The 22,476-nt window shown below is 34.8% G+C and overlaps 1 protein-coding gene across 3 annotated transcripts in view; it reads right to left on the reverse strand.

The window, feature by feature from the left end:
• NELL2 (neural EGFL like 2) overlaps positions 1-22,476 on the reverse strand; it is a 360,977-nt gene that overhangs the window by 179,919 nt on the left and 158,582 nt on the right. For all 3 annotated transcript variants that reach the window (XM_054444613.1, XM_063672658.1, XM_054444612.2), the window contains 3 exons: positions 19,432-19,523; positions 16,125-16,227; positions 8,539-8,667 (listed from right to left, as the gene is read on the reverse strand). In XM_054444613.1, coding sequence (XP_054300588.1) covers positions 8,539-8,667; positions 16,125-16,227; positions 19,432-19,523 — 324 coding nt within the window. The remainder of the gene's footprint in view (positions 1-8,538; positions 8,668-16,124; positions 16,228-19,431; positions 19,524-22,476) is intronic.

The raw sequence follows: 22,476 nt of genomic DNA on the forward strand, positions 1-22,476 counted from the left end.
GAATCAGAGCGAGACTCCGTCTCAAAAAAAAAAAAAAGAAGAAGAAGAAGAATTCAATTTTTAAAGTAATTAGCTATGATTAAAAATGCCTTTGTAAAGAAAAATCTTATGCTACTCTTTCTTATAAAATTAACTAGATTCAACATTTAATAAATAAGTTAGTCTGGGCATAGTGGCTCATGCCTGTGATCCCAGGACTTTAGAAGGCTGAGTGGGATGGTCACTTGAGCCCAGGAGTTTGAGACCATCCTAGACAACAAAGCAAGACCCCATCTCTACCAAAAATAAAATCATTAGCCCGGCATGATGGCACAGTGAGACCCTGTCTCTAAAAAATTAATTAAAAGTGGTAAAGAGAAAAGTCCACAGAATTTGAAGACAGATGACATGAATTTGAACCCTGAATTTACTGTCTGCTGCCTGGGTAAATGATTTTGAAGGAGTCATTCGATATGCAAGCTCTTTAGTTTTCTAAACTACAAAATAGATTACAATAAAACTTTCATCATCATAGGACTGTTGGAGGAAATAAGATCATATATATGACCAGCCTAGGCAACACAGTGAAACCACGTCTCTCCAAAAAAATTTAAAAATAAAAAAATGAAAATAAATTAGCCAGGCATGGTGGTGCATGCCTGTAGTCCCAGCTACTTGGGAGGCTGAGGTCGGGGGATTGCTTGAGCGCAAGAGGCTGAGGCTGCAGTGAGCCATGATTGCACCACTGCACTCCAGCCTAGGCAACAGAGTGAGACCCTGCCTCAAAAACAAACAAAAACCCATGATAAGTGAAAAGCATTTTAAATGCCTCCAAAGAACCATAGTTTTGCTCACATTATTTTGTACATAGGCTAGAACTCCCTGAAATGCAGAACAAGAAAGAGGGTAGAAGAGGCATCATTGGCCAAAAGATAGCATTAAAAAGACAGGAATGAGGTGGGAGAAATCAGTGTTTTTATTGACATAAACGACGAAGTTTAAAAAATAGATACTTGAACTAGATGTCTAAGATGTCTAAATTTAAAAACTTATGAGTTAATGTTTGAGGATTCCAACTTGGCATATCACATGTGCTTAGTAAACAAATGTTTACTAAGATTCCCATCTTCAGGGTCAACTGGTATTTATTACGCACCTTATACATACCAGACATTTCATGTTGAAGTGAGTTGCTTTGCAAATTTTAGGTAGAATTCAAATCTTAGGGGAAAAAATGAGTGTTCTGTAAAAGCAATTGTGAAGATGGGGAAACTTCTAATAGTTGAGGTCCTTTTAATGTGTATGTTATTTATCAGTGCACATACAATTTAATAAATAATGAATGTTATGAATGAACAAATTCCTTTTCTTGCACTATTCAGAATAATTTTTAAAGCCCAATAGAAATCAATTTAAAACTGAATCCCTTTTTAGCTACAAAAGTCAGTACTATGATTAGATTTTCTTATATATAATACAAACGCAACTCAATAAACTCAGTGCTTGCCCTGAGTCATTCTTTAGTGATGAGTCAGCCTAATGGTGCCCATCAGTTCAGCATATCTAAGCATTTCAAACTATCAGTAAACAAATCTTTCTTAAGCTCTACATTGCCTCTATTTTAGAAGTTTGTGAGAAATCAAGGAAAATAAACAGGCTGTGATCACTAAGCACTTATAGTTGAGAGAAGCATACACAGATACATGTATTGAATTCTGAATGCTTAAATAACACGTCTGAATTAATAAATAACAGTATATAATAAAGTACAGTAAGGCCTCCTCATTTAACATAGGTAGGCTCTTGGAAATGGCAACTTTAAGTGAAATGGCATATAACGAATGTAACCAACTTTAACATAGGCTAATGGTTGTAAATAAGGGTTAAGTTCTTTCAGCATATTTCTGGTCACAGAAACATCATCAAACTTTTAACTAAAGACCAAAACACTTCTAATATTAAACATGGAAATAAACGTGAGCTATACATACATTTAAGAACCACTAATAAAAACAAGTAAGATAATTATTTACCCACTTTTTCCAGTTCAGGGTTGGCGATGGCTGGAGCCTGACCAGGCAGCCCAGGGGACAAGGCAGGAACCAGCCCTGACCAGGATGTCATTCCATCATAACACCACTCACACACACCTACAGTCACTCACACTGGGGCCATTTAGACACGCCAATGAGTCTACCATACACAGCTTTGGGGTGTGGAGGAAACTGGAGTATCCAGGCAAAATCCACACAGACATGGGGAAAATGTGCAAACTCCACACAGACTGTGACCCCAGTCAGGAATATATATATTTTTTCTCATCAACATTATAATGAAACAACATTAAATGAAATGACGTTATTTGAGGATGTGTTGTATATGCCAGCTGAACAACTGGTTATAAGCCAATATAAAGTGCTAATTGTTCAGTCAGATAAGATAAAAAGAGAACATGAGAAAGTAATTATATGCACACAATAAATTCATCAGGAATTCTTCACAGAGAAGATGAAAATTAAGCAGAGTCTGTAAGAATGATTAAATCATGGACTGGTATGCCAAAAAGCTAAAGGCATGTCTGTCAGATTGTATTAGTTTTCTAGGACTGCCATAATAAAGTACCACAAACTCGGTGTCTCGCACAACAGAAACTTATTGTCTCACAGTTTTGGAGGCTAGAAGTCCAAAATCAAGGTGTTGACAGGATTGGTTCTTTCTGAGGGCTGTGAAGTACAACTTGTTCCATGCTCCTCACCTAGCTGCTGGTGCTTGTTAGTGATGTTTGGTTTTCCTTGGCTTATAGTCACATCATCCTGATCTCTGTCTTCATGTTCACATGATAACTTCATGTTCACATAGTGTAATTTCCCTATGTGTCTGTATCCAAATTTCTCATTTTTATAATGAAAGCGATCATACTGGAATAGGGTCTGACCCCTCTTCAGCATGATTTTATCTCATCTTAACACATTAAATCTGCAAAATCCCTATTTCCAAATAAGGTAACATTCTCAGATGCTCATGGTTAAAATGAGAATGTAAATGTGGGGTGGGGTGTGAGGGTAACATAATTCAATTCATAACTCAGATGAATCATTATCAGCAAAAGAAATGATTATGATAGGTGACCTGCCCAGGGCTAACGGATAAATAGCTACATGTGACCAGGTGACATATAGCCCTGGAAGCTGGGCAAAGAAGTTCAGACTTGATGTGGTGAGCAAGAAGAAGGCACTGTGAACACTCAAGTAGAATAAATGATGTTTTATGAATGTTAATTTGGAGAGTGGGTCCTGGTTGGTCAGGAGTAGGAAGAGACAAAGGAGGCAGAATGTCTAAACAGAAGGTGACATGAAGTGAAAATGACACCTGGAGGCAGGAATCAGAATGAAAGAGATTGAATGAACCCAAGAGAAACTAGGCTATCAATAAATAGGCTATCAAGTATCAATTAGGTACTTGGAGGTGGGGTCAGACTATACTAAACTACTTCCCATATTCTTGTTAATTTGAAGAAATGTCTTACAAACTTACTTTAAAATTCATTAATAAGGCATCAATTACCAATTTTTATAATTATGTGTGACATGCAATCATATAAATGACTCACTTATGCAGGACTCTTCCTGTTCTTGGTATAATATCAAAGGCTTAGATAGGAAAAATGCCACTGGTTTTAACAAGTTTGGAAATCACAAAAACCTTCTTCATTGTAATGCGCTATTGGACTGACACAGCTGTCATCCCCAGCAACTATTATTTGCTGAAGAAAGAAACTTACAAAATGACTCTGGAAGCCACCATCTAAAATAGAATGCCAAGATAACCCTAACATAATACTGAATAGTGGAATGTGAGGAAAGAAGATATAGTCAAAACATCAAAAGATCCCATAATTTTCAGTGTCAAGTGAAGACATGTAGCAAAAACCAGTCTGAAAAACAGGATGTCCAACATAATTTTTGACAACTTTTATATCTTATATGTAGTGACAAAATACCAGATGAGAGGTAAAATATTTAAAAATGTAGTAAGAAATCTATAGGAGATGAGATGGATGGATGGATGGCGATGAATATATAATTTTTTAAAGACAAATGTGATAAGCATGCAGTTAACAAAACACTAACGTAGGCCAATATACTTCCAGACATTCCAGATCCCTTATAGGAAAAGCTAGACAAGCCATGCTGTTATAAAATCCTAATATTATACTATGTTTATAAATATCTGAGGTGTTGCAAAACTCACTGAAGAACAAGAAGTTATCATCTGCCTGGCTGAGATACTGGGGCAAGGAGAAAGGGTACAGAAGTTAAATGAGAAAAAGTGGGTCGGGCAGAAGAATCCCTTCTTTAGCTTCAGGTCCCTTAAGCTACTTTCTTTCTCCATCCCTTTGTAGGCAAACACCCAGAAGAACTCTCTCTCCTTTCTTCAGGTTCATTTTTTTCCCTTAGACAATATTCAGTGTACTCCAAACTGGCTTGTATCACCAACTTTGCACCAAAATCGCTATTGCTGTCCTCAATGTCATCTGTGAGGTTCAACGCAAAGGACATCTTTCAGTCTTCATTTTTCTTGATATCTCAGACACATCCTACTTTCTTCTTGAAATTCTCTCTTCTCTTGGCTTCTGTGACACCACCTTCTCTTCTCTTTCCTCCTACGTTTCAGCCATGACTTTGCTATCGCCATCACCAAATCATCTTTTCTATAAAATGCTCAAATGTTGCCCAAAACTCTCTAGACAATCCCTTCTATCTCCTCAATTAACATTTAGATGCCAAAGAATTCCAAATTTTCTGTCTAACTTAAACTTCCTTTAATGCCAAATTGAAGTATATTCAACTAGTTACTCACCTTAGATGTGCCATAGGCACTCCAAACCCATCATGATTTTCTCACTCAATCTGTTCCCTAAGTGAGCAGCACCAACATCTGCCTATTTATTAGTCCAGAAACCTGGGAATCAACTTCTAAACCTCTCTCCTCATCATCTACTATCACCAATTAATCAAGACTGGCTGGTTTTACCTCACAAATGCTCTTAGATGCATCCACATCTCCACTTACATTTTTAAGACAAGCCCTCACTGGCATTCGTCCATTGGTTTCCCTGCATCCAGCCTTTCTCCTGTTCATCCTACAGCTGGAGTAATATGTTTAAAACACAAGTGTGGTCATGAAACTTCTCAGCTTAAAATCTTTAATTAGCTGTCCCTTGTTCTTAACATGAAAACTCTTAATCTTTAGTGTGACCTTCAAGATCCTGCTTCTCATCATCAGTCTCACTGGGCACCTCTCCTGTGCTTTCTGCTACTGGCCTTCCTTTGGTTCTTAAAAAGTTCTTCTTTCTACCTGAAGGCCCTTAGACATGCTGATTTACCCATGTAAGAGATTCTCTTATTTTCTACTCTTCCTTCTATGATTCCCTGACTTTTACTTACCCTTTAGATTTCAGAATAAAACTCTTCTTGTTCAAGCAAAATTTTCCCTAACCCCACCACCCAGATCACATGCTATTAACCTATTTTTCTTTTAGAATAGTTGCCACATTTGCAATGAAATGTTCTTTGATGTAATGAAATGGCCTGTTAATTATCTTTCTTGCCTGACAGAATATTAGTCATGTATATCTAATTTACTGCTTTATCCTTATCTCTAACCTTGCACAAAGTAAGTACTCAATAAATATTTATCAAATGAGTGAATGAACTCCAATAGTTACCAGTGTTATGATAACCATGATCAGGAAAACTATAGTAAAAATCAATAGTCTCAATTGCAGTCATATCATTAAACAACCCCACAGATTTAGTAAATAAAATTGTATGTTATTTGCAAACAATGGCTTGCTTATTTTTATGTATAATCACAAGTGTAATTTAAGGACCAAATATGTAACATGCAAAATTGCATTAAAAATGTTTAAAAAGGTGTTCCTTCTAAGAAGTCAAAACATCCTCAAAGTTAGCAACCATGCCATAATCAAAACGAAAGCCATATTTGATAAGAATTATTTAAATCCTGAATAATATTGTTATTTGGAATAAATAACAAAAGATATATTAGAAGTCCTTATGTATAAAAAAATTCAAGATATCTTGAATTTGATGATATCAATATGTTCAACAAATTTTTCCACCAGTTTCTTATGTTTTGAAGATTATATATTTAAATGACAATTAGTATAAAGTTGTAAAACATCTGTCATTGTATAGTGCATTCAAGATGAAAACAGCTGCCAATCTGTGCCACAGATTTTATCCAGAACACTTCCAGATAAAAACTGAGTGACTTGGTCTTTATGATTAGGCCAATTTTCAGTAAGTTGCATTAAACTAGTAAGGTAATCTAAATCTCTGGCCCCTTTCCTTAACTTCTTTCCTGTCTCAATAAATGGCAATGCCATCCATGTGTTGCTCAGATTCCAAATCTTGGCTCCTCTCGATCAATTCTACACCACAATAAACTAACTGCAAGTATTTTTGGCTCTACTTTCAAAATGTACTATGACTATACCTCACTCCTCTTCACCTCCTATAACTTTCCTTATCCAGGCCATCAACATCTTTACCTGGACCACTGCAATAGCCTTCCAACTCATCTCCAATTTCCACTGCTCCCCACCACACCCAACACAATAGTTCATCTATCACACTGGAGCCAGAACTATCCTTTTCAATACAAGGCTGAGCATATCACTCTCCTTGATGCAACTCTGAAATCCTTGCAAACTTTCCTACATTACCTGGCCCCTGCCTAATTCTCCAACAGGATTTCCTTCTTTTGTCTGCTCCACTACATTTTCCTTCATTTTGTTCCTAGAGCATTCTAAGCTCATTCCCACTTACAGCCTTTCCACTTTTTATTCTTCTGGTTGAAGTGTTCTATCCAAGATTATTACATAGCTGTTTCCTTTCTTATCATCAAGTCTCAGGTTAACCACCACTCTCCCCTCATTCCGTGTCCCAGAAATTGACCGCTCTGAATAAATCCCCAGCCAATCTCTAGCACATCATCCTGTTTCATTTTCTTCCTATTAATTTTTACTACCTAAAATTGTTTTCTCTAGTTCTATAGTCACCCACTAATTCTGTCTTACCCCCAGAATGTAAAGCTCCTGAGCAGGGGAAATTCTTAAGTCTTGTTCATCATTTACTCCACTTTACACCAAGCCTAGAAAAGTGTTCAGGACACAGTAGGTGCTCACTAAATATTTATTATATGATTGAATATACTTAGTAGCATCAAAAGCAGCTCAAAATTTTTTAAAAAGCAATAATCATATAAGTATAAATTGAAAATAAAATATCACATGAATTTGTATCATGCAGTTTCATGTTATACATATAAACTACCAAAGGGGCTTGTTACATGTTAGAAATCTCAAATATTATAATGAAAATACATTAGTTTCCTAAGAAAGTTTACCTCTATGTTATGTAAGGGTAAAAATCAATTTTTATGAAAAATCTTTTAAGATGAGGAATTTTAAATAAATCTGCATTATGAATGGGGAAGGGAAGCCATATTTCTTTTCTTCTGCAAAACTGGAATGATCCCTTTAGGACTGAATCATAACATTTAAAGAAATATTTTGATCCAAAGGTCAATTTAAAAAATGAATATGGACTTTTAAGAAAAAGAAAAACTATTTAAAGCTAAGGGAAACAAAATAAGTTGGTTTCCCAAGAGCCAACAAATCATCCTGCAGCTAAACAGAAGCTGTGTGTTTATACCTGAGGTTTTCCATCTCCACAGATCTATGACATATGCTTTTCATGTGGAGTGGGTAAGTTTAGAACTCTCCAAAACTTTCTCTGAATGCCCAAACACCTTTAAATCAATGTTCTTATTTGTGGAACTCATTAGCTAGTTACACAATTAACAGGAATGATTCAAATCCGTACCTCAGGGAAATCATAAATTACCACATCTCATGGACTTCTTCAGGAAGAGTCAAAGCCAGAGCATTTGCAAATGCCAAGAGTCCACTCACTGTATGTGGACAGTTTCTGTGAGAGAATAAACTATCTTGGATATTAGTTAAGATTTTTAAAAATTAACCAGAAAATGATTTACTCCACTGGAGCTATTTACTAAATACTACAGAGCGTGAATACGACCACTTAGATTACTTATAGTAGCAAACAGAAATAGCAGTAGGCACTTTATCTTCCTGTTAAGTGATTGCCTTTGTTACACAACAGTGTCTGGAAAAATCTGACTACGATTCTAACTGCAAGCCACAGTAATCATGTCAATATGTGAGCTATCTGAATATCTAATTATGAAAAAAAAGAAGGCAATTTCACAGTGGAAGAATTGTTCTAATTCAAGAAACCAGCCATATTAACTTATTAGTCTGACATATAGCAGATAGCTGAAAAACTTTAATTTGAAAGATAATTATTTTTAGCTGATTAATATGCTTCAAATTAAATTCACTGCTTTTAATGGGCCCATCAACTTGACAACCTGGGAAATTAATACATTTTGCATGCAGTAATCCTAGAAAATTTATACAGCTGAGCTACACATCATTACAAGGATTACCTTCACAGTAGGCATTATCCTCTCGAAGAGCCCTAAAACCATCTCGACAGCTACAAACAGCCCTGTCATTCAGATTTCTGCAGACGGAATTCTCCATGCAGTTATGCCTTTCAGAACAAAAGTCATAACCTACAGAAAAAAAAAAAAAGAAATTTATTAAGGTAAATGAAACTATGACAATGCAAATTTTTCCTACTTAATATTTTCTTTAATTTTGAAGCTATGACTCCCTAAATAATTTTTTAATTAGTATCTTCATCAACATTTACAGAAGAATCACATGCTATGAGTACCAAAAAGTTCTTCTTTATGTTTAACTCAATTAATTTATATTTCAAGTTAACTCCATTTCTTTTGTGGTTTTTGACTTTATAAATGCTATCTAGTCCCTAATATCCTAATTATAACCCTCCATATATCTGAAAAAAAGAAATATTATTAGGGTCCAAAATGAAGATTTATAATATAGAAGATAACACAATGAGAAGGTAATCTGGTAACTGGAGGTTCAACATTATCAATACCTGTGGGTAAAACGAACCAAGCCAGATGAAATGTACCTATTGTGTATTTAAGAAATTAGACAGCTTAGCATCAAAAAAAAAAAAAAAAAAACCTTTCTAAATGTGTTAAAGATGAATATTAAATCACTTTAATCTAATTTTCTCTAGAAATCTGCAAGGCAAAGTATGCTCACTCTAAAGAGGAAGAAAATTTTTAGGAATTACAGAGATTTCACAGATCTCAGAGTCTTTATAAGAGAAAAGAAAAATGGAACATTTTATAAATAGTGGCAGCAATCATGTGCAATTTCTCAAGATCTCTTTTTGTGGTCTGAATCCCTTGTTCAAAGATCATCTAAGATGCTGAAATGAAATCTTCAAAACTGGAATCTATATTTAATGGAAATTATATAATTCAACCAGTTTTAAATTGCTTGCTGTATGTTGTCTATCTAGTTTTGCAGTTTCTAATAGATTACTATTTTAGCCCATGTAAAGAAAGAAGGTGGCTGGGCGTGGTGGCTCACACCTGTAATCCCAGCACTTTGGGAGGCTGAGGCAGACGGATCACTTGAGATCAGGAGTTGGAGGCCAGCCTGGCAAACATGGTGAAACCCCATCTGTACTAAAAATATAAAAATTAGCTGGGCATGGTGGCAGGTGCATGTAATCCCAACTACTGTGGAGGCTGAGGCAGGAAAATTCCTTCAACCCGGGAGGTGGAGGTTGCAGTGAGCCAAGATCGCGCCACTGCACTCCAGCCTGGGCAAAAGAGTAAGACTCCATCTCAAAAAAAAAAGGACTAAAAAAGTATATTTCATGTATCTTAGAATAATCTGATCTACCTATAAGTAAGAAAAGACTATTACTTGCAAAAATCATATAGATGGAAGTACTACATTGGTTCGTCTTATCTGTAATCAAATTGGTGTTCATTCTGATTAGAATTCCAGAGTTAAAACATACTCCCTATTAATGCAACTATGATGTACAGTAAAATATTATTGGTACAACTTAATAACCCTTAAGAAGAGTAATGTTCCAAAAATGTAATAATGCCATTAAAAAAGAATAGAAAAATAATCAAATGACTCAGTGATCTCTACAAAAATAAAATAAAATCGAACATAGGTTTATTAAGTCCAGAAAAATATAGTCAATAACAGCATTTAAAATACTTGGCAACTTAGCTTCTTTTGACAAGAGTCTTCACAATCTAAATTGTCATGATTAAGGCTGTACATTTAAAAGTAAAATTCTTAAGAAGAGCAAAAGTTAAAAACGCTTTCTCCTAGGATCTTTTTATTTCCTTCTTCTTTAAATAGCTAAATCCAGATGATATTTCTTCAAATGTATTCCACTGTCTTTTTATAATGCCTGAGGGAGAACAATTTCAGCTAAAAAGTCATCTTCACTATCTATCCCAATAGCTCAGCACAACATCAAACTAACTAAAAAGGCTTCAAAAACCACTTTATATTTATTCTATATTAAAACAAAGTTACTAAAAAATAGCCTACTCCTTAAGATACACAGAGAATTAAGAAACAAAGCTCTAACACAGTGCTAAATTTCTGCATAATTTTGCCTGTACTGTTTCAAACAACTTTCAGAGGACTGTGACTAAGAGCGGATACCATTTCTGATACACCTTTTTTTTCAAAACCTTCCTTCAACTTTTCACTTGGTTGAATTTTCTCCTCTCCCATCTTGGACTCTGCCCAATATTATCTATGCCATATGTGATATGCCACCTCTATTATCATCCATTTTCAGTTCTGTTTCAGTAATGGTGAGACCTCTCATCTCAGCATTAAACATCTTGCACATATACATTATGTAGAGTTTAATTGCTGCAAGAACTTTCTCACTGTAAGATAACAGTGTGATCCAACTTTCACTGTTTTAGGTAAAAATTAGGAATTGCCTTGCTTTTTATCAGATGGGTTTTTTTAAACACAAATACTTGAAAAATTAAAATTTCAGTCATTCGAATTCCAATTCACTATAAACAATGTCAGCTATTTTGATTCATTCTTCCAACAGATAAGTTGATTGAATCTACTGGTTATTTTGCAAAATGCTAGGGTCAAAAAGCTAACAATTAATGGATGGAAAATTCAGACTTGATTTCAAGTGGGTTGCTTCTGATCTATAGAGAATAGCTTTAAACAAATCAGAGTATGGGTTGGCAACATAATCCTATTATCTTCATAGTTGCATTTCCATTCATATGTGCTTGGCTTTTGGAGTTGGCAGGCCTGAGTTTACATCTGATCTCTGCCACTTACTTGCTGTGTAAATTACTAACTGTACATTAATTAACCTTTCTAAGCCTTCAGTTTTTCTCACCTGTAAAAATTAGTATAATAACTACCTTGTAAAAATGTGAGGTTCCAACGAAATTATCTATGTAAAAGCATAATAATATACTATTCATTAATAACTAAAGTTATTAGAGCACTACTAAGCTGAAATTAAATATGTTGAGATCCATAAAAGAAAATTCAAATATTTGTTACAGACAGATGGATGAACAAATTACCTAATACAACCTAGCCTTTCTTTGATTTCCTTCTTTAGGTTTTAACTTCAAGGATATTATGTTCTCTAATCCCTTTGCAAACTTTACAAAGTTACATAAAGTTCTATGTTTTTCTATCAAGTGTAGACCTTTTGGTAAAATACAAACATGCATTCCTATATAACTGGAAAAGTAGGGGAGGATGGATACAAAAGATTATGTGTAAGTAAGAACAGTATATATATAATACATAATTATCAAGAGAAAGAGAATATAATAATTTTGTGGTGAATATTTATAGGTTTTGCCTAAAGGCATCTATTCCTTGTTTTTGTGGAAAAAAAGAATAACCTAGTTATACTGTGGAAGAATCACTCACCCCAACTTTCAGCCCAGATGCTTATAAGAAAATGGACTCTACTCCTCCACAGGATACAGTCACACCAGTCAATGCAGTCCACTGGCCTGGACACAATAATTTCTTCAGGTCAGGGCATATTATCTACTTCAAGCTAATGAAGACCACTGAAACTCAATTCTGGGGTTTTTATTCAGTGTATGAGAATGCTGAGCTTTTTCTTCCACCTACTTGAATGGCATAATCATATGAGCGTAAGAATGTAGGGGTATAGCTGATAACACATCGAGCCTCAAAATAAAGCTACCTCACAGGAGATAAACTAGAGATGCATCAAGACAAAGGGACGAGATCTGAGAGCAAAATCAAGCTACACCTGAGGCCAATTTACCCTCTGCTTATTGGGCCTACATATTCCATTTTTTGCCATGAAACTTGAATTGGGTGTTCTATCACTTGTACATGGAAGAATATTAACTTAATTTAGGTGTTGTTTGCAAGATAATGGATTATCCCAGTGTTTCCCAAAGTGTATCTCATGTACACGGATGAACATAAAAAAATACTAATACCAATGGATTTCTTTTAATGTGTGTAAGAAATACACAAATCTAGCAAATAATCCTATTATTTCATGGCTACCACTGCTTAGGAATAAAACTAAATCTTTTAAAAGTGAGTCGACTATAGTAGGTATTTAAAAATTAACTATATAATGTATTAGTAATATATACATAGCACATAGCCAGAATCATGAAGGTGATACTTGAGTAATATGGGAAACTATGGATTATCCAGAAGTTTCCCAGGGAAAGGAGAACTGACACTAACTCAGCCTTCTGCATGTGGATGCACCTATTGCTTATAATTACGAGTTGAGATGAAGTAAATAACAAATTAAGGAGGGCCATCTAGTGAATAAGGCTTAATGATCTTGCAGGAAGACAAAGTGGTTGCCAAGGAGGAGAAGAAGAACCAGAAGGACTGCAGACATAAAGGTTATCCACATAATTTTTTTATCTTTCTAAATCAGAATCCTCGCTGAATCACTGAGTCTCTGTCATGTGGTAATCTGTTATAAGCTTCCTTGAAAAGGCTCTCCAACTTGAAAAAAGCGGAAAACTTTTCTGCTACATTTCTTCTGATCTGCTACTACAGAAGATGGCTAGCTACAGGGTACCTAGAACACAGTCTTGGGTGAATCTGATTTAGCGCCTGCCGATTTGGAGCCTGACTTCGGTGTGTAGCTTAGTTTCCAACCACTGGCTGAGCCTCTAGTGAAAAAGTCAACACTTCATCTCATGCTCTGCTCTCAGGGAATATTTACTAACTGTTGTCCAACAACTTACTCTTTCAGATGTGAACACACCATCTTTAGCACTATACAAATAGGCCTGGAAACAGGAGGCCAATTTTATCACAAATGAATTTGTCACAACATATCTTTAGGAGTTGACTAAAAATTTAAGCCTTGAAAACTTGACTTCTTTTAGTTTGAAAGTTAGAAAATGCCAGGAGAATACATGTTTACTTTACATATTTGAATCAGAAATTAATGCAATCTTTATTAAAAATAGTGCTAAATATTTCAAGAAGGGCCAATCTGTCCAATTTCAGTTTGAGGATTATCTAAGCCAATGGTTCACAATCCTAGCTGCAAAAAATAATTTATCAGGGATTTTTTAAAAATAGTAATGCCAAGGCCCCACTCCTATCAGTTATATCAGAATCTCAGATGGAGGAAGTATTAGTCATGGTACAGTCTATCATTGTATTTTTAAGTATGCTATGCAAACACATTATTTTTTTAACTGTAAATACTTTAAATATAACACAATTTTACTAGCATTTTCCATTTATTAACTTGCTCTTCATAATATATTAGGACTCTTTTAAAAATAAGTAGATGTAGTTAAGGTTTCTCTTGATATCTTAAAGGCCCTATTTCAGCTTTTTACCCAAATCTTATCCTATGCAACCTTGACTAACTTCTACGCTATTCAACTCTGTAATTTCTGTATAGCCCTTGGACACCCGTAGTGTCCATTAAAGACAGCCATTAAAAGTGGCCACAATTTTGCAGCACTCCTATCTATGGTGAGGTCTATTTCCCCTTCTCTTGAATATGGGCTGCCTGTGAGTGCTTTGTCCAACTGCGTATGATAGAAGTGATGTGGTGCCAGTTCCAGACCTAGTCTTTGAAGGCCTGAGCCACCATTTAAGAAGTCTGATGATTACCCTGCTGGAGAGACCATAGGAAGAAGTCCTTAGATTACGTAGAGAGGGAGGGAGTGCCAGCTGGCTCAGCCTTCTAACCATCCCTACAAGGTGACCAACATGTAGTCAGGCCATCTTGAACCTCTCAGCCAAGCCTGGCTTCCAACCCTACAGCATTGAATGACCCCAGTTAACACCCTGTGGAGCACAAGAATCACCTAACCAAGCCCTGTCTGAATTCCTGACCCATAATACTATTGCTTTAATCCACTGAGATTTGGAGCAGCAATAGATAGTTTTTTGCAGCAATAGAGAACTACTAAAAGTGTGGTCCTGCTTGCCATCAGCATTAGCATCACCTAGGAGCGTTTTCGTAGAAATTCAGATTCTTAGGCCTGACCCCAGACCTACTGAATCAGAATCTGCATTTTAATAAGATGCCTAAGTTAGTCATATGTATATTTAAGTTTAAGAAACACTGATATGGCCTGCCTATGTTTGGATGCCAAAGACATTCTAGTCAAGCTGCAAACTGGAGGACTAAATCCAAAGAGCATTCTTGATTCATATCAAATTGCACATGTGCTTTGTGTAAGGCACTGACTTAGGCACTGTGAGAGTGAAACCTCTTATGGTCCTTATTATATGTCTATGTGATCATAATTCTTTTTAGAAGTATTCTTTATTACCGCAGAGTTACCCTGAAAGCTCCTTGAAGGGCAGACCATGTCTTAAACCATTTTGTAATTCCTAAAGAGCCTCACATAAAATGAGATTTAAAAACTCTCTATTGAGTGGATGGAAAAGTAACTTAAAAACCAAAACCAAAACCAAACTGAACCACCCTACTAAAAATGGCAGTGGGTGATCTAGGATCTATCAGATCCTATGTCCACTTTTAATAGAGTAAGTTAAAAGAAAACAAAATAGTATATGTTTCATGATGTTTCTTTGTCTTACTTTTTCTATTTAAGCTTTGTTTTGCATCAATATAAAGGTCATTATTCAAACAAGTACTAGTAGCTTACTTGGGGCAGTTTGTTATAAAGCACCAATTACATCAGTTATAAGTACCAACTACATTCCAGGTATCATACTAAGTATTAAGGATATAGAGATGAATATAAAGACTCAGCCCTGCCCACAAGGTGCACCGTCTAATGTAGAAGATGGATTCACAAGCATATAATTCCAATATAATACAGGAAGGGACATATAATTTCATGATTGGCAAGGATCTTAAAGAGTTCCATATAATCAATGCTTTAATTTAATACATGAATCTATAATAAGATACCTAGTTTAAAAACCTTTAGTAATGGAAATTCACTGCCTCCTGGGGTGGCCTGTTGCATTTTTGAATAGCACAAATTTTAATGTTTTTTTATCTTCAACTAATAATCGAAGTCCCTTGTAATTACTAGTTCTAGTTGTATCATGTCAGAGGCAACACAGAACAAACAATGTATGTCTGATGGCCTCTCCATTCTCAGTAGTCCAGAAACCTATGGGTGAGAATTGATAGTAGAATCAAGAAGAAAGGGATTTGAAGTAGTCATAATGAAAAATATTCTAGATAAGTTATAAAAAGAAGCTGAGGAGAAATGAAAAACAAACAAAACTCACTTGCCAAGAAACAGTAACTGCCAATAAAATAACTAACTCAATATTGTTGTGTAACTTTCTTTAGCAAAGATGTGCTGACTCCAAACCAGCACATAGAGAGAAATTTAGAGATCCAGAGCTTGAGACAGGTTCAAGACAACTTGCAGAAATGCATGGGAGCAGTTCGGTTTTAATTCAGTTCAGTACATATTTCATGACTACCTACTGTGCTACTTTGTGCCAAATTAGGAGAGCATATAGGGAAATACTATTAGTCTATGGAAATAATTTGCTTATGAGAATTTCTACTTCATGTCAGTTGTACTAGCCTACTATAATAACTCTTGCACATAAATCTTACTTTTCAAAAAAGTCTTACCTTTACAAACTTTGCAACAGCTGTGAGACAAAGTAATCTGATGAGACTCTGGACAATCCAAAGCTGGACAGCCTGAACTCTCAACAAGTTTCATGGTCTGGTCCTGTTAGACAACAGAAAAGAAGTGCTTCAAATTTTATCATTAGGACTTGTTAAGAAGTTTCCAGATCCAGCATCTGAGAAGGCTCTTTTAAGATCAAGAAATTTTTGTCCTGAGGACCTCTGCACAGGTCATGGCCTCACTCCCAAAATGACATTAAATCCCAATTGGAAAGGCTTTAGAATAAGCAAGTCTTTAGAATAGGAATCAGCCACACTGATTCCACCACACTGAAGCCATGTCTATAATTTGCCAAACATCTGGGTAATCCTGGAAAATTTTGCTAGTTTTACAACACATTTGCAAGCCCAGATGACAATTGTGGCAAAGATACAGTTTGAATTACATCAACAGCTTTTGGAAAAAAACAGTAAATTAAAATTGAGCCTTCGAAACATTTCAGTTTTCTTATAAAGTTTTACTATAAGGAGATTCTCACAGATGATTCTGGTAAGAAATATTGGATGTCTTCCAGAAAACTACAAGGAAAATGAGGGCAGGATTCTTGTCTCTTGTAAATTAATGTCTAGCACATTTTCAGGCACATAATTGGCACTTAAAAAATTTCTTGAATAAATGAATAAATCAATGTAAAATCATTGTAGTTCTTGCAGCCGAAAAGATTAAACACTTTCCAAGGAGAAACCAATACAAAATACATTTCTGATAATTGAAGTATTCTTGCCTTAGGAGCAAACATTTGTTTTCTATACTGTCGGTCTCCAATCTCCTAAAAGCAAGGATCATTAACTACGTTATATTATGCTAACCAATACATAAGTAATTAAATAACTCTTGGAACTTGCAAGCTTCTATTTTAACTACTGCTCAATAGCTTAGATTTGTAGATATAATTTCTGCAAGGAATGCTTTCATAGAAGAAGTGCACATTTCAATATCTGCCTTTTCCTGGCTCATTTATGTAAAGGACCTTCTCCAAATCATAAGCTCTTGTCAAGAAGTTTGGCAGGAGGCATGTATACAGTGGAGTCAAATGCTAGTCTTCTTTTGGTTTAGTAGTAATATCAGTTCTGGTAATCTGATTTTCTAAACCACAGTGTTTTTCTGTGTTACTATGAAAGTTACAGACCCCTAGGACTGCTATTATTTTCAAAGCCACAAAACTGACAATAAAAGAACAAACAGGGACTAGAATTGACAGCCCAGAAAATGGATGTGTGAGAGAGCTGTCAATTCTGCAACATAGTAAATACAGGAGCTAAGGGACTTGAAGGGAAAAGAAACTGTGGAAGTCCTTAAAGTGAAGAATTTAGTACAAAAGCTTATGATGATCTGATAGAGCTGTGCTGTCCAATCAGTAGTCACTAGCTACATGTGGCTCTTTTACACTGTAATTGCAAAGTATGCAAGAGAGTTTGAAGACTTAGTGTAACAAAAGAATGTACAATATTTTATTAATAAATTTAATATTGATTACATGTTGAAATGATGATATTTTGGATATACGGGGGAAAATAGAAAAAAACTAGTCCAACAAAAATTACGTTTGTGGCTTGCATCATATTTCTATTGGATGGTGCAGCATTAGAAGGTAGAAAATGGTGCCTTTTGTTTGAGCAAATAAAAGGTAACATTCACTCATTTATCTAAAATTTATGAGCACCTGCTGTGTTGCCTCTATAACTGAACCTATTTAAAATCAAATAATCTTATATAATAGCAAATTTAAAATCCAATAGGCAATTATGCCAGTACATTTCTAAACCACAATTATCAGTATTATGAGACACATTCTGATAAAATGAATAGGATACATACACACACACACACACACACACACACAGAGAGAGAGAGAGAGAGAAGTAGAGAAACTTTAAATGCTCTCAAGATTTTTAAATTTAGAGCCAAAATTTTAATGTTAGAGATTACTATTAGAAGCCAGCTGGCAGAAGTTTTCTTCCCTCCTTGAAGTAACTTCTCTGAGTCTCTTTTCTCATTTTGGAGTTACTAGATCTCACTCTGTCTTCCAATTCTTTTATCTATTGTCGGACTTACTCCACTTAAAACGGCATTGGTGTAGGGATGCTGATAAAGGAAAATCCATCATCTTGAAATACAGGTTGAGGAATTCATTTTAATGTTCCTGTGCCTCTATTCTCTAAGATGAGAACCTACATCATTGGAAAGCTGATTTAAAACTAAAAGAAGCAGAGAGGATACTTTATAATGGGCATGAAGAAATCAGAGCTTTCATGTTCTAGAAATCAAATCTGTCACAGTCTTGCCCCTTTGCATCTCCTCCTTGCTTATCTCAAAGGATTTCCAAATTAAGATGCATAAACTAGATAGCTTCTTTCAGATTCAATTTGTCTTGGCAAAATTCTTAGGATTTTCCTTTCCCTCACTCTTAGCAATCATAGTTTATTGGTGATGCCAGCAGCATAAATCACTATCTTGATTTTCTACATAATTTATACATACTAAATCATTTCCCAAACCATGTACAGGAGGTATTTAAAGAGGAAAATTAACTATCAAATAAGAATGAAACCCTAAAGCAGAAATTTTATATATAGACAGTTTCCTTCATAAAGAATAAGGATTTTAATGTAACATTAGGGTCAAGAAATATAACATTATAATTTACAAAAGACAAACGTGAAAAGTGTTGTGAAACATATTTAGTTCTTCAATTAGTAGGTCGAGGGGCAAAAATTCAAATGAATCACATTTGCTTCAGAAACCTCGGCAAGTAAATTTGTAAGGAATTTCCCTTAAACTAATTTAAAACACTCCTTCCAAAGGGAATTAGATAAATATCAGTCTTAACTCCATCCAACAATTAATTTTAGTTAGGTAGTTTTATGTTTTGTTTTTAATTGAACTGAGCAATACTTCTCACATGGTACAAAATCATGAATGACAAAAAGCTAAGTCTAACTTCACCTACATTTTCCTCCCAAGAGCAAATAAGGAGCTTATTTGAACTTGGAAAACATAAGACAACTTCACAAAGCTCTAATTTGACAAAATAGCATTTCCATTTCTTGGAAAAATTATTTTTCAACCACTAATTTACATGCTTAAAAATGAGAATTTCTTTACATTCAAACTATAATTAATATTGTGAATTTTCTCTTTGCATTAGAATTTCAAAAATGTATTTCAAGGCTGAGCTAGTAAAGAAACTTTTATTGTGTTTATAAATAGAAACAATTTTGAAAGACCCATGAATAGTCTTCTTACCTTGCACTCATAGAGAACACATACTCCAGAAGAGGAATAGACTGTATTTCTTTCTCCTTCAAAGTAGGTTCGTCCTTGAAATTGGCATATCGCTTTAGAGTAAAAAATACATATATATTTATTTTATTGGGAAAAATAGCTTAGAAGGGATCAGATCATCTTGTAACAGCATTCCACATGTTGTACACCTTTTTTCAACATGTTTGACTAACCAGAAACCTCAATTCAATCTACTGCAAGGCACATGTAAACTTAAATTAGTGTCATGCAAACTAAGTTGAGAGAGTAAAATAAGATATAAAAAAGATAAAGGGCAATGACATGTCTGAATTAGACTCTGAAAAAGTAGTGCCAAAAAGCAGACTTACAGCCAATTACTTGCCTAATAGATGATGTCCCACTTAGGGCATATTAAGTAGGCACTTAGGGTGGCAATAAATCAGGGGTAATATGAGACTCAGGGAACAATATGAGAAAAGTTTTTGTTTTATATACCATTACAGAATTTTAAAATAGAACATTATAATAGAAAGAAGGTATATTCATCTCAGCACATCCGTGTAAGTTTTAAGTTTTATGGTTTAGTGTCATTTTATTTATAAGTATGTATGGGTTAGGGCACCCCATCTAGGATGCTGAGAGGTCTTAATCTGAACCTACCTTGCTTCCATCACAATTAAGTGAAATTGTAAAATGTAACCTTAGATTCCACGGGAAAAATATGTTTTTAATCCATAAAAATGCATAGAGTATCAAATAATCTTTTTCTAAAACTTGCAAAATATTTACAATTCACACAAACATTTAGCCAACAGAAATCATTTCCTTGTTTTGAAGTATTTCACACTACCTACATTGACTCATCACCTAAGGTGAAACAGATTTACCCTAAAGCTAATGATGCCTAATTTTCAGCATCCTTCTCTGGCTTAGGCTCCTTGTAAGATGCTGAACTAAGTTCTCCTTTCATAATTTTGTATTGTTTATCTTTGAAAGGGCACCCAATATTGTAGATGCTTCCGGTCCCCATAACATCTAGATCTACCCCAAGATAATTATTTCAAAGACCAGTGGAGGTGATCAACTGATACAGACTCCAGCAATTTGTTCCCCACATTTACTAAATACAATTTTTTATTTTAACTATACAAATTATATAAAGTAAATGGGTATATTTTCTTTTGATTCCACTGTGTGAATTATGAGAAACTGTTTCACTCTTTGGAATTTATATATCCCTATTACCTTTAAAAGTATCAACTTGCCAATAACAAAGAAGAAAGAAATTAGACATATTTTTATTTTTTAATTTTATAATTTATTTTTTTCTTTTAGAGACAGGGTCTTGCTGTGTTGCCCACAATGGTCTCAAACTCCTGTCCTTAAGTGGTCCTTCTGCCTAAGCCTCCCAAAGTGCTGGGGTTACAGGCATGAGCCACCATGCCTGGTCTATTCTCTTAATAATATTAATATATTGTTGTACAAATATTCATACCCAAAGTATAACCTGACTCTCACTTTCCTTGAAAAACTATTTTAAAGTTGCACATTTAAATAATGGAAACCATGCACATTTTTAAAAATGTCATCCTTCAACTGATCTCCTTACACAGCATTTATTAACAAATTTGACTACATAATGCATATCTCCTAGCCAATTGATTTTGAACTTTTTAGAGCTTGCTAGCAAAGAATAAAATTTACTTGCACTAATCATATGACTTAAAGTCTGGCTAAAATATGCTCACTCATGAATATTCAAAATGAAACTATGGATTTTTGTCAGTTGCATACTATCTATCATATTATGAATTAAAATGGTATGTGCATTTACTTAATAAACATGATTGATGGCAAAATATATCTCTCTGACATCTAATTTTTAGGATTTTTTTGTTTTTATGAAACTCAGTAACCTCAACATACCAAGACCTAGCATATTGCATGTTTAACTATACTTAATAAGTACTATATTTTATAAGATAATGAGAATAAACAAAACCTTTCTTACATCTATTCAGTACCTGCCATTCAAAGGTTTCTAAGCCTATTATATTATATGACTTGATAACTGTAGCCTATTCAAGTCCAAGCGTATGTGGAAGAAAAACAATGGTGCTCTAAATCTTACACAGAGGGGAAAGGAAACATTGTAAAAAAAAACACAAGGGTAAATTCTCCTTATTCAAAGTCTTTTGATAATTTAATATTCATGTAGAGCAGATGGGCCTTCTGTTCGAAACTCTTAATTCAAAAGACTCAAATAGGCAACTTGTGGGACAATAGGGCACCAAATGGAGCTTGGCAGGGAGGGAAAAAGCACAAAAATGAATGAGGTAACAATTGCTTAATTCTCTTTCAAGCAATGAGCACAAGCAGGATGAAGTTGGCTTAGAGAGAACCCAAAGTGAGTGATTTTTATCTCATTTCTTTTTTGATCAGTTGCTGTAATTCTCCATAAGTCTAATGTTGACATGGAATATTCAGTAATACTAGTAGGATATTTCTTCCCCAGACTCTTTAGAGGAGAAATGTGAAGAAATTCAAAAAAGATATAATGATTCCTAAAAACACTGCAAAGAATCATAAAAATGCCATTAGAATGGCTCTAGGAGTTTTCTAAGAGAAGACTGAGAGAGTAACAGTCATGTTAACCTATTCATACATTTAACAAATATGTACTGAGCTCTTATTACATGTTAGATATTCTCCTAGGTACTGGAATTCAAAGACGAATTTAATGTGATTCATGCCTCAATATTTAGTAGGGCAGACAGACTCATACACAACTAACTCTAAGAGAAGTCAAACTGAAATTCTATGATTAAATAATCCATAAGTTACATGGAAACTCAGGAGACCGAACGAACTTCTAAGAAGGGACAGCTGGATTAAGATTAAGAAAATAAACAAGGGCTGGTTAAGGATCCAGACTGTGGTAAAAGCAAGGGGTCATCATTACCCTAGGGCTAAGGAACAAGGGAAGAAAATGGTTTTACTAGAGTCCAGTGTAAGCCAGAATTGTGGAGGAGAGGCTGCCTTGTA

This window comes from Pongo pygmaeus, chromosome 10 (genome assembly GCF_028885625.2).
Source record: "Pongo pygmaeus isolate AG05252 chromosome 10, NHGRI_mPonPyg2-v2.0_pri, whole genome shotgun sequence".
NCBI lineage: Eukaryota > Metazoa > Chordata > Mammalia > Primates > Hominidae > Pongo > Pongo pygmaeus.